This window comes from Aptenodytes forsteri, unplaced genomic scaffold, assembly GCF_000699145.1.
Source record: "Aptenodytes forsteri isolate BGI_AS27 unplaced genomic scaffold, ASM69914v1 Scaffold33, whole genome shotgun sequence".
NCBI lineage: Eukaryota > Metazoa > Chordata > Aves > Sphenisciformes > Spheniscidae > Aptenodytes > Aptenodytes forsteri.
The window spans coordinates 4,430,116-4,443,104 of NW_008795037.1; the positions used below are offsets into that span (position 1 = coordinate 4,430,116).

General features: G+C 34.9%; 1 protein-coding gene across 1 annotated transcript in view; it reads right to left on the reverse strand.

The window, feature by feature from the left end:
* The window catches only part of RPGRIP1L (RPGRIP1 like), a 69,906-nt gene that overhangs the window by 47,497 nt on the left and 9,420 nt on the right, over positions 1 to 12,989 (reverse strand). The window contains exons 4-7 of the mRNA XM_019471375.1: positions 11,428 to 11,499; positions 10,447 to 10,593; positions 8,988 to 9,061; positions 4,734 to 4,873 (exon numbers count right to left, since the gene is read on the reverse strand). Coding sequence (XP_019326920.1) covers positions 4,734 to 4,873; positions 8,988 to 9,061; positions 10,447 to 10,593; positions 11,428 to 11,499 — 433 coding nt within the window. The remainder of the gene's footprint in view (positions 1 to 4,733; positions 4,874 to 8,987; positions 9,062 to 10,446; positions 10,594 to 11,427; positions 11,500 to 12,989) is intronic.

Below are 12,989 nucleotides of genomic sequence, written 5' to 3' on the forward strand. Positions count from 1 at the left end.
CCACCGGACAGTCCACTCATCAAATCCATACCTCTCCAGTTTAGAGAGAAGGATGTTGTGGGGGACTGTGTCAAAGGCCTTACAGAGGTCCAGATAGACGACATCTGTAGCCCTTCCTGTGTCCACTGATGTAGTCACCACATCATAAAAGGCCACTAGGTTAGTCAGGCAGGACTTAAATACTATGAATTCATATTTTAGGTCAGAATGATATAAATGTTAACTGTCAACCTGATGTGCAAGTATTAGCCTTTGTAATTCCCATCTGCACTCGTGGGAGTTGACTGGTAAAACATCACATACTTAGTTGAGAATATATTCTACTGCTTTCAACAAAATAGTCCACAGTATCTTTTTAATGCTGGAATCTTTTTTGTAGACCCTCAGGGCATGATGCACAACTTAGCTATTTTTACAGAATAACTTTTCAGTTTAGAGGCTTGAACTGAACAGGAAACAGCTGGCTGAGATGCTAGTCTCAAGGGTTTTGAAATGTTTCAAAAATTGACATCAGGTTAGTTTTAATTTTGCAGCGTTTATATATCAAATGACATCTTCACTAAAAATGAATCATCTGCAATGCCACTGCTCCTATACACAGTAGCCTATACATGTGTCGGGACTCCACAAGAGTCACTTTCAATTCAAACACACAATCACCAGTAAGGTTTTAATTCTCTGCAGTTATGATGAAAACGTAATTAATTAAAAGAAGGCTTGTGAATGGGCAGAGAAAGCAGGCCTTCATAAAATATGGTGAAACACTTATCAGCAATTGAGTCTTCTAGACTCTCCCAAATAATATACCTGAAAGACCTGTATCTGTTGGGAGGTCTCCCACAGAGAAAAAGGGCCCCTCATGCTGATGTTGTTTCTTCACTACAATATAAACTGAGATCTGAACTGGCACTTTTTCCAGGGATAAGGGGACAAGATATCCCTCCTGAAGTACTTCTATCTCATTGTCTTGAATTTTCTGACAAAAGCAGCAGGGTCAGTTCACTCTTTTTCTAACATGAACCCCAGCGAAGCCTTTGTATACATTTTTTGTATTCATTCACACTTGCTGCTTAAAAAGTTAACTTCAAAACTGTAAATGGTATATAGAAAGGAAACTTGGATTTGTTCAAATTGAGGCAATTTCAACAGCTTGTTGAACCAAAATGGGCCAATCTATCAATAGCACAACTCAGTCTACCTTAGCACTATCCATGTTGCCTCTTCAGATTCTCAACAGGCTGTGTTTCTATGATCCCAACCAAAGATAAAAATGCAAGACATGCAGGGAAAGAGGCAGGAGGAAAGGGAATACTTCTGCAATAGCCTTTAGGGAACAGAAGTGACAGGAGGGTCCTGACATTCAGTTTTCCCATATAACTACACTGGTTTTCATCAGGAGTCACTCAAACTCTCTACTGGTTGTTTCCACTTTTAATACTATCAGCACTGATTGGAGCACACTTAGATTGGGGTTGGTACTGCACGCTCGCTGCTGCTTAGCTTGCTTCCCCTAACTTAACCCAAAAGCTGCAACTGAAGGGGTGAGGGAAGAGGCGATTCTCACACCATTGGTGACCACATCCCACAAGAACACATCATCACAACAATATAAGGGTTTTCAGTAGCAAGGATATGATAGTAACAGCACAAGAAAGAGGGAAAAACACTGCCCCGGAGGCTTTGGAAAACACTGCCACAGCAGCTTGCGTGAAAGGCTACAGAGCCACGAGTAGAAGCAGCCTACAGAGTTGCAGATAGCCCTCTGTGTTGATAAGGACCTTATAAGACGCCTAAGAGACTGTGCAATAATACTCTTCTCAGCTGTAATCAAAATATATATTGTGCCAATATACGCAATCCCATTCAAAATCAGAATTTGAATAAACTTGCAGGGGCGTCTTCCACATTAAATATTTGTACATATTTGCAAAACATGAAAATAATCAGAAGCTTAATCAGCAAAAGCCTCCACATTTGTTCACCTCCTACATAAATTCAAAGAGTTCTTATAGACCAACGAGTACTAACCAAGTAGCAGGGGAGAAGAAAAGAAAACTGTCACTGTCTTTCCCTGTAAATAACAAGTACACACTTCCAAGACAACTGAGACCTATTTTGCTTACTATCCCATAATCTACCTACCATCATGTACAAGAGTATCTATCCTCCCCCTCTTCCTTGCCAAACCCTCTATTTGTCTAGGTCCAATTTAGGGCAATAAGATTGCCTTCTTTGTTAGCCCATGGAATAAAACTGGAACTGTATTTATGCTAATTTTTTTTGGTAGTTTTATGGATAGAAGAACAATATTTAGGGAGTGAAATATAATTTTTACTCGTATACTTCACATGTCAGCTTTTACTGACACAGAATAAATATTTGTCCATTAAGACAACTGTAAAAAAACTTCAGTCAGTAAATAGTGTACTCTGTGTAAAACAGTACTATAACTATGAACAACAAAAGCAGCAAGACATGAGATTATATTAATGAAAATTATTTAGACATAAATATTACCAAGTAAAGACATACACTGTATGAATTTATGAGATAAGTGACACCAATCCTTGCTATAGTAATTGTTTCAACTTAGATTCTGTATTAGCTTATCTCAGCCTTTTGAGACTTGCATGAAACAACACTGTCAGGAAGATGCAATGAACATGAACCAAAGAGCTATTGTAATTTACGGCTGAGAATCTGGGAGATATCATAGAATCATTAAGGTTGGAAGAGACCTCTAAGATCATCGAGTCCAACCGTCAACCCAACACCACCATGCCCACTAAACCATGTCCCTAATATCGAAAAGACAAAAAACACAAGAATAAACGACTAAGGGAAACAGGGCAGAGGGAAGTGTGATAAAGCATCTGCAAACACCATATTCTTAAAAAAAAGGGGGGGGGGGGGAAAAAAGGGTCAAAATGTCGGTCACAATGTGAAATAAGTTATTCTGTTTTCTGTCTAAATGTATTTCTTTTAAGTATTACAAAACACGTTATGAAGTTATGGACAGAAAAATACTACTAAAAAATTCAGATCCAAGTTACATGATCACTCTAAAAGATAAATACTGAAGGAGGACATGGAAAAAGGCAAGATGATGTATGTAGCAAGAAATGCTACAGGCAATTCTCCTGTAGTATTAAGAATTTTCAAGACTTCATTTATTTTAACATCTTTCTTAGTCCTGGAAAAGAAGTTTTGGAAAAAAGATTCATATGCCAAACTACAAAGGGTAGACAAGACACTATTTCTACACTAGTTCCAGCCAGTAGGTTAAGACAAATAGTACTTCAGTTCTCCTGCTGAACTTAAAAAAGGGATGTGCAGCAAAGGCAGATACTCTGAAGTATGTCATTAAAGAAACTTATACTGCCTAAGTTTTGTAATCAAATCCTAGACACATAGGCCTTGAAGGGGCCTATAATATATATTATTAATAATTAATAATATATAATATTGATAAAATTATTAATTTATGTTATTATTAGATATAATCACAGTATCTACTCAAGCTGCAGCGAGTTCAATTCAATAGAAATTGAAAGTGTAGTAACCTGGTGATCCAGTTTAAGAGTACAGCAAGCTATTAAGTGCCCATCTGGGAAAGGGGTGGTAAAGACTTGCCACTTAAACATAATGCCCATAGGAAGGATAGAAGATGGAAGGTGTTGCCCGATTTTCCACATTCAGGTTAACCAAATAATAGTATGGCCTATAACATTTTCATGCTCTTAATATCACTTTAATTTTTGCATTGCATAATCAAACTGTCATTAACAACTGTCCCTATTAATGTAGCTTAAAGCATCTTATTTGTTTTAGTATCACTTAAGGCTAATTTTGCAAACACTTGCTGTGGTCAAATAAAATGTTTAAATATTTAATCTGGTATTTGAAGTCAGTAGAGCTACTCAGCATCTCAATGGTAAGCACATGCTGAACTCGAGCATTAATCATAAGAAGAATTATTCACAGCAAGTTGGCCCACTTCGTTCCACTAGATTGTTCACAGAAACACACCTTTTAAAAATACACATTTGAAGAATCAACTCTAAAAATATTTAGTTTACTTCCTGCCTGTGCTTGTTTTGTAAATTTTATGTTGCCACAGTATATCACAGTATTGAGATAAAAAAAAGAAAAGATTGCAAGGTCTTAAAGATTCACTGAGAAGTTGTCCTACAGCATGGGAAAAACACATATGAAATAATCTGTTCAGTAGATTAAAAGACAACTGTATTATTTTAAATGTACACAGCTGTAAATAAAAATTAATACTGAAAACATTAAAAAATTCTGAATTCACAAAGTTGAAAGATAATTAACCATCTTCAAGGGCCTATATAAGCTTCATGTAACTTTGTACACTGAATAAAATTAGAATAGTGGTTTATAATTTGAGAGGGACTCTCAGATGGTCCTCTTTTCCGTAAGAATTTTCAATGTAGAGGAGAAATACAGAATAAAGAGTAAATATTAACCCAATAGATGAAGAATGAAGACAGCTGGAGTTATATGATCCTCATTCAGCATATAACCCGTATTGGGTCATTTTTTGTACTTAATAGCTAGTCGTAACTTAAGCGTACTGTTCAAATGTACACTTAAAAGGCAGCTCTGAAATGACCAACAACCAAAACTATGCTTTTCTGGGCAATATACCTGAACTCCAACACAGGAGAATCTCACATCATGAGAAAATGATAATTATTTCAGAAATATACCTCTTTCTACTTTGATCTCGTCAAGGATTTCATTTTTGTGTGCTAAATCAGATTCGATAGCAGCCTCTAGTTCAGCAATTTGCAGTTTCAGTTGCTGTTCCTTTAATATCCATTGCTGTTCATGGGTCATATTGAAGACACTGCAATAAAACATGTGGCATGTGAAAAACTTTTAGAAATCAGCTTCACCAGAAAATAATAAAGAAAAAAGCTTTTAGTGGCACAGAGACCACTGTCATCATGTCTTAGGAATTAAGTAAACATATGCTGGTCTGCTGCTGTTGAAACCAAGGCGCCTTTCTCAGGCTGCGGTTAAAAAACATGAAAGAGTCTGTGGGATGAGCAAAGGAACTGGCCTTAATTTAGAGCTCCGAAGTCAGAAAAGTTGGCAGCATGCAACATTTGTGGGACTAGAAAAGGAATTCAGATGCATATCCCAGAGTAATCCACAACTCCAAACCTCAGCAACTGACAACTGACAAAACCATTCTTTCCGCATACAAAACCTCTTAATGTAGAGAACTGGGATCACCCACCTGATTTCTTTTAAATCTGTGAAACACACAGAGCCTAAAGTCAGTTGCCCTTTCAAAGAAATGTTGACCACAAAGTGACAACAGTTTTCTCATATTGTAAAACAACAATTCTGATACTGATTAAGAAGCACATATAAAGTAATCTTTCTCATACTTTAAGAAATAAAAAACAGAGGTGGGCAAAGAAATTAGAATAACTATTTTGCCTGTAACACACGATTTACTTGTAAACTACCAATCTATGTGCAATAAGGATTGCATGGACACAGAATCAGAACTGCTGAAACCACAACAAAATGTGTAACTCAGATTGAAACAAAATTAAGTACATTATATAATTTACAGTATAATTCCCAGTAGGTAAAAGACAAAGCAATGCAATGTGCTTTCATATAATTTAGACAGTGAGTACTATGGTCTTCATATTATTATTATTATTCAATACTTGCATTCTTATTGACTGGAAAAATGTCCTTCATCTTAACCACTCATAAATCAGTTTATTCACTTTTGTATTCTGTGAAAAATCAGAAATTCTAGGGTTTTTTTTAAACAAGAGTCTGTTCCTCAACTCTTCACTTTGGTGAAGCGCACCAGTTTAAAAAATTATTTTTTAAAATGTATTAAAAAAATCTTCTGATAGCTATCTATGTATCAATCTATCTCTCCCAGAGATCTATGTAACAAAAGCCTCCACCAAAAAAAACATAGAGGAGAAGAAAGAAATGTCACAGCAGGGACAGCCCACATAGCTTCGAAGACTGTATGTGCTGACCGAAAGAGAACCGCCTGTTTTGATGGCTATGACGACATAAAGTGGTTCTGAGTACATATAAGTGTATTTATATCTAATATATTTGAAGAATGACCTTAAGATTAAAGAAAAAAAAATATAGCATGAATTGTAGACTCTAAAGTATATGGCAGAAGTTTACATTCTTGATTTGTGATCTTCATAAAAACAGTTGCATCTCTCTGTATTTTGTCTTTTTCTCATATTATATCTCATCTATTTATACAGTTCTCTAGGCGTATACCATCTTATAGTGTGATAGAGTGTCTTTCATAGCATGCATGAACTTAAGCGATGCCTCTAAGTCTTGCAGTAATATATACGTCACTCTGCTATAATTTTGAAGATAATATGCAGTGAATATAATGCACGGAACCCACAATCGTTTCCATAATACTGCATAGGTACAGAAGAGACACAGTGTGTTCTATAATTGCTTAGATTTACCCAAAGTTTGATTGGCTCCCATAAGGAAAGAATAAATCTTAGCAGAGAAGATAATCAAATACCCTTAGTTTTCACACTTCTGAAAATGTTTTCAAGTTTTAATGACCATGATATCTAGTTATATGTGCATTTGTTACCTTTAGGTACAATTACTTCACATAAAGAAGTAGCTACACATTATTTCAGTTTTTCAAAAGACTATGCTGGCAGAAAAATCATTAACAGTTACTATGATAGTAATTCACAATTTAGATGTTTAAATGAAGAACAATTTAGAAGACAGGTTTTATCCAAGCCCATATAATGCGAATGTTATGTCAGTTTGAATTGAGTCCGCTTCTGTTGCTTTCTTCCTTTGAATTTTAAGATTACTTTTACTTGAATTAATGAGAATTTCTTTCACATTTACTGTATTTCACTGCAGTTGGAGCCATCTGGGTAACTATAAATGGTCAACCGCATCTGGCACCGTTTCCTTTGGAGGGAGTTTAAGCATTGCTAGATTTGCATTACAAGGTCATATGAAAACAATTCCTCCAAACCTTTTATCCAAACGAATTGTTTTCTTGGATACTGACTAAATAATAAGAGTCAACTGACAAATTCATACTTGTTCTTCGTAAACTTTTCAGATCCAGTTCTGCAGCCTTGGCTTTGGCAAAATTCCCATCAACTTCAAATGATTTTCCAAAAAAATAACATTAGCAAAGAATGGGTTTACACCTCTTTTCCTCCATTAAAAAAAGAAGGAAATATTTATTAATTATCTGGCACCTGTGGATACTGGCATATCCACTGCTAGCAACAAGTAAGCAGTAGTGAAGTTGCATTGTTCAAATGGGCAACAGAAGAAGTTAGCCATTAAACAGTAGTTATAATGAAATGATCCATTTGTCTTTCTAATTTCTTGTTACCTATATAGTAACATGGAATGATGAAACATGAATCAAAGTTTAACTGGGAGTATATGAAAAGACAGTTCATTTTAGGGAAAAGAAAAGCCATATTGTAGATTACTGGGCCATGAGAGAACCACGTTTAAATTTATTTAGTGAAACATCTTTTTAAGTTATCCCACTATGACTTAAATAGAACAGAAAATTTCAAGCCAAGATTGTATGAAACATCTTTAAGTTATCCCACTATGACTTAAATAGAACAGAAAATTTCAAGCCAAGATTGTAAGTTTTTATGTTAGCTAAGAGTTATTTCTCTGCATAATGATAGAGCAGAAAAAAAATCATAACCAGAAATATTTATAACATGATCAGACTTTGGAGGAATCTACAATGAACTTAAGCGAGAGACAACTGACCAACTGCCCCTATACAAAACTCTAAATATTGTGATTATACAACTGTTATATCTCATATGTAAAAAATCTGTTTTATGCTATTTGTACTCACCTTTTTTTACTACTATAAGTTTTAATTTCACCATAGAAAGTACAAAAAGTATAATAAATATTGTACGAATATTATAAACAACAGTTGATATCACTCACATTGTGTTTACTCATTGGTATTTTTTTTGACAGACATCTCACTGACAAACCAAATAAACTTTAAGAGGATAAATAATTTTGATATGAGAAAAGACTTCAATCATTTTACCTACTTTCTGAGGCAATTATTTTCTCCAGGAAATTTCTCTTATTTTCTAACCCTCTTCAGTGTAAAAGACCACATGGTTTCACAATAAAGGAAAAGTTCATTTAAAGGTCATTTTTTCCTTTAATATGCTTGCGTCAATTGATTATAATTACTTCTGTTCTGTACCAGAGAATTTCTGAATCATATCCGGCAAGGTATTTTCATTTTCATTGTAAGCACTGCTGATACAATTTATACAACTTATTATGTATAGGAACCTTTGTAAAAAGTTACATAAGCCTATACAAAAAACTTCAAACAGAACCAGTACAAGTGAAATGGTAGCTATTACCAAAACAAACAAACCACCCCTCAAAAATAAACATTGGAGAAGCTGTCAAATATCAGACTTTATAAAGGTCCACTGAGAAGTGCTGGAAGAACTTATACAAAAAGTTCAAACACCACTTTTCGCCAAATAAAATAAACCCAAAGGAATATATGTTTACCTAGATGTATTCTTCTTTCAACAATAACCCTAAAAAAATTATTAGAAATTCAAATAAAAACTTTTTGCATTGATGTTCAAAATAAAGTGACTTCTACTTATTTTTTAATTAGATTTTTTAAAATAAGTAATCTACTATTTCAAGAGTATTAGAACAAGCATGGAAGTTGCTCTGTTTCAACAGAACAGATGAAATACAGAGAGAACACCATAAAAGATTCCATATACACTTACTGATATGATGAACTGTAGCATGAATATATTTACATGTGTGCACAAACACACAATACGCATATGCACATTCAAGCACACAGTATATGAAGACCTATTAAACAGGACAGGGATCAAGTTTTTTTATATACAGAAACCATAACTTACCTGTTATACAGCTTATCATAGTTTTCTCTCAAGAGTTCCTTCTCTTTTTCTAGATCGTTTATTCTTTCCTGTAACTAAAATGAAGAAGGAGGTTTCAAGCAATGCACAGCACAAAAGGAAATTACAGTGAATATGTAAAGACAATTAGTTAATAATTTGTAGGCATTGTTAGGCTCTTATTTGTTCTTTTTATACAACAGTCTCTTAGAAGCTTCAAAATAACACTTTTTTTTCCACCACATGGTTACATTTGGCCCAGGCAGTCTTTTTCATGTTGTTTATATGAAGCTGAGACTAAAATGTCATAGCTGAACAACAGTATCTAATCACACTCTGCCTTATGAGGGGGGAAAAAAAAAAATCTATAGCATTAAAAATTTTTATTTCTGTTTTGGTGAGTATTAGTATTAGCTAGTTAATGGCTCCTGTAAATATTTTTTTATTGACCTTACTGAAAGAATAAGTCCTTGCTTTCAAAATACTCACTAAAGCAGGATATGGTTTTAAAGATACAAGATGCTTTAACCCAGAAGATACACCCTACATGCATTACAATAGTTTAAAGGTTTGGAGGAAATATCTATGAGGTAATCTTCGTAACCTTGGTTCATGTAAAATACTTGCAAAACAGGTAAACCAGGCGGTAAATCTAAATTTAATTTGCTACTTGCTTTCAAAATACTCACTAAAGCAGGATATGGTTTTAAAGATACAAGATGCTTTAACCCAGAAGATACACCCTACATGCATTACAATAGTTTAAAGGTTTGGAGGAAATATCTATGAGGTAATCTTCGTAACCTTGGTTCATGTAAAATACTTGCAAAACAGGTAAACCAGGCGGTAAATCTAAATTTAATTTGCTACAAAATGAAAGAAAAAACAAGTAAGTTTGTAGACTCTTACTCCTCATATATTGATGAGAATGAGAAATAAAACATTTGATTTTTAGCCCTATATCTGGGTGATTATTAGTGATGCTACTTGTCTCTGAGAGCCACTAGACAAAGAAATAGAAGTGACTGACTTGAACTGCTGAGTAAGACGTAATACTACACTGTAACTGTAATTAAATCAGGTTGAAATAATACTAAAAAACTAGCAATATGTGATCAATAAATCAAGTATTATGATTTTTTTCTGGTTAACAAACCACTTGTGTAGTAACAGAATTGACATGAAATCCTATGCTTTAGCCTCGAATACTGTCCAAATGCTGGTGCAGTGATTATGTGGCATGGAGACCAGGTATGGTTCACGATTCTATGAAGTGCAAGCAGCAGCCACAGGATTTTCTTTTTAAGGGGATAAAAGTATATATATTACCAGGTTAGTCTTCTGAATGTGTTTGAAAGGTCTATTCACATCTCCGCAATTAAAAGGTATCCCATCATTAACTTTTCTCTTATCTATGTGTACCATCTAAAGCAGATTCTAGCTCTCTTGAACACAATCTCACCTCCTCTGTCCTTCGGTTTGAAACAGTCACTGATTGCAATTCTTTTTCAAGATGGAGGCACTTTAACCGCTCCTCTTTAAGCTGTAGATTCAGTTCATCACCTTTTGCTATTAAAGCATCATGGCTCCTCTTCAAGTTCCTTTGGTTCTATGAAAAGGAAGGCAGGCAAATCCAGAAACCCCCCCCCCACAAACAACACACACTTAGTAGAATGTTACAGTACTCTGCATATTCAACCAGTGGTCTCTCATGGCAGAATTTAATATATATTCTCAATGCGGTCAACAGGAGACACTCTTGAACCAAGTAACTGAAAGCAACTTTCATTACACATGGCCGGGAGAAGGTGGCATTCTTGTCGCTCTCATGAACGTTAAACCCTCAGTTCAGTCATGATGAAAACGACCAAGAAATACATCTGTTAAGCAATTAAAAGATTTTGCTGCGGTTACAGTGGTTAGACATGCTGACCAAAAACACTGCAGTAGCAAGCAAAAATGAATGTTGACCACAGTTATGTTAATCACAGAACTTGCCACAGCTCTGTTAACCCTTAATTGTAGATATATAATTGTTTCATGATCCTAATGCACTCAGTTCTATTTCCCTGCTAACAGTAATTTAACGAGGGACTTATGATTTCTTTTACATTTTAATTTACTTCAATGGATTACGTTAAGGCACATTTAACCAATTTTAATATTAAATGGAGGATGCTGATAGAACCTCAATTTCCAGAATATTAGTTAATATTATACTCCCTACATTCCACAATGCTTTAATAAAGCCTCATTCATTAAGAATTTCAATGTAAATCACATTCAAAGTATGACTTGAAACAAAACAGCCCAAAAGCCAATCTCTTGTTTAATAAAGTGATTATATGAAAATTTATGTCAACTATATGTATGAGTATAGATAATGTTTAATGACTGTAGGCAGAAAAAAGTTAGCTTCATGTTTTCCATATAAAATTCCTACAAAGTAGTTAAATGGAGAAGCTGAACGTGAATCCTGTGCAAATCGTTTAGGTTCACGTGCAGACTGAATATCCTAGAAACAAACAAAAACCCCAGAGAAAACCCAATCACCAACCTGATCTTCAGCCTCTCATATCTCATTTCTCCGTAAGAAAAACATCATGGAGAATAAATAATATTAGCAGTCAGTCTTATTTCAGAGAGATAATGAAGTATATTACTCATCAATTTTAACAGTCTTTCCTCAGTGCTCCTCTTGCTGTCCCATATCTGTGAACTGTATTTCAATAACTTCAAAAAATGACACCTTAAAAATAATTCTTTTACACTCTTAATTTCTCTCCGAATTTCTTTCCTTTCTCCTCAAAATCAGAATCCTTACAGTCTCTAACCCTTCCAACTGTCCAAGTGAACTCATGTTTTCTTCCCCATCTCTCAGCTTCAATTTTTTCCTGAAGTTCTTTTCCATTTCAATAACTTGTGTCACTTCAACCCACTATATATGAAGAAAAAAAACCCCAAAAACCCACCTTGGCAAAGCTGCCTTTCATAGACCATTTCACCCTTATCTCTTTCCTTAATTTCCAAAACAGTTGAAAACAAATTCCACAACCATATTTATTCTACTCAACCATCTCATTAAAAGCACTAAAAATATCCTCCTGAAAAATCTCCTTGCTTCAACTTCATTCTAATCCTTTTGTGTCTCCGCTACTGTCCTGACCGTTTTAGATTAACTTTATTCATTAACGTTAAGGGGACCATGACTTCACCCTTCCCCCCCCCTCCCCAAAATGCATTCTTTACCTGGATATTCTTCTATATCTGACTGTTTTGTCAGCACTTTTTTTTTTTCCATTATGCCCAAACTGTTTTCTATCCTGCTCTCCCTGGAGTATCCCAAGACTCGGGTCACGGCAACAATTGGGATGATGATTTTAGTTTAATATCTCTAGTCTGGAATTTTATTTCTTTGGAAACATGCCTTGATATTGTTGTCCATCAGAAATAACTCATTTAAAGAAAATGGATATATACCTCCTAGAAATATTGCACAAATGAACATAAACTGCTCTCAATTACAGTTGTGAAATTGTTGTATTGGTTGTTCGAGAGAAGAATTAACTCTCTATAGTATTTTAAATTGTAGACGTACAGGTTAGCATATCTCATATTACAAATCACGAAATCCTGAATGTTCTGTCTGTAATTAAAGCAAATAAATATACCAATGGGATCAAAAACATAATTCAAACAGTTTCAGGGTCCTTTGTTCTTCTAAGCAGATTGCACATTCCTTCATTCAAGTGGCTACAAAAAACCCTGTCCTGTAAACGTTTGGTAGCAAACTCAACTTCAGTGATGGAGCAGCATTATAGGCTCTTATCATTCTGTGGTTTCACATTTTGGGCTGACTCAAGTTCAAAGATGAACATGGAGGAATTATACCTGGACAAACTCAAGAAGTGGGCCGGTGTGAACTTCATAAGGTTTAACAAGGCCAAGTGCAAGGTCCTGCACCTGGGTCAGGGCAACCCCCGGTAATAATACAGGCTGGGGGAT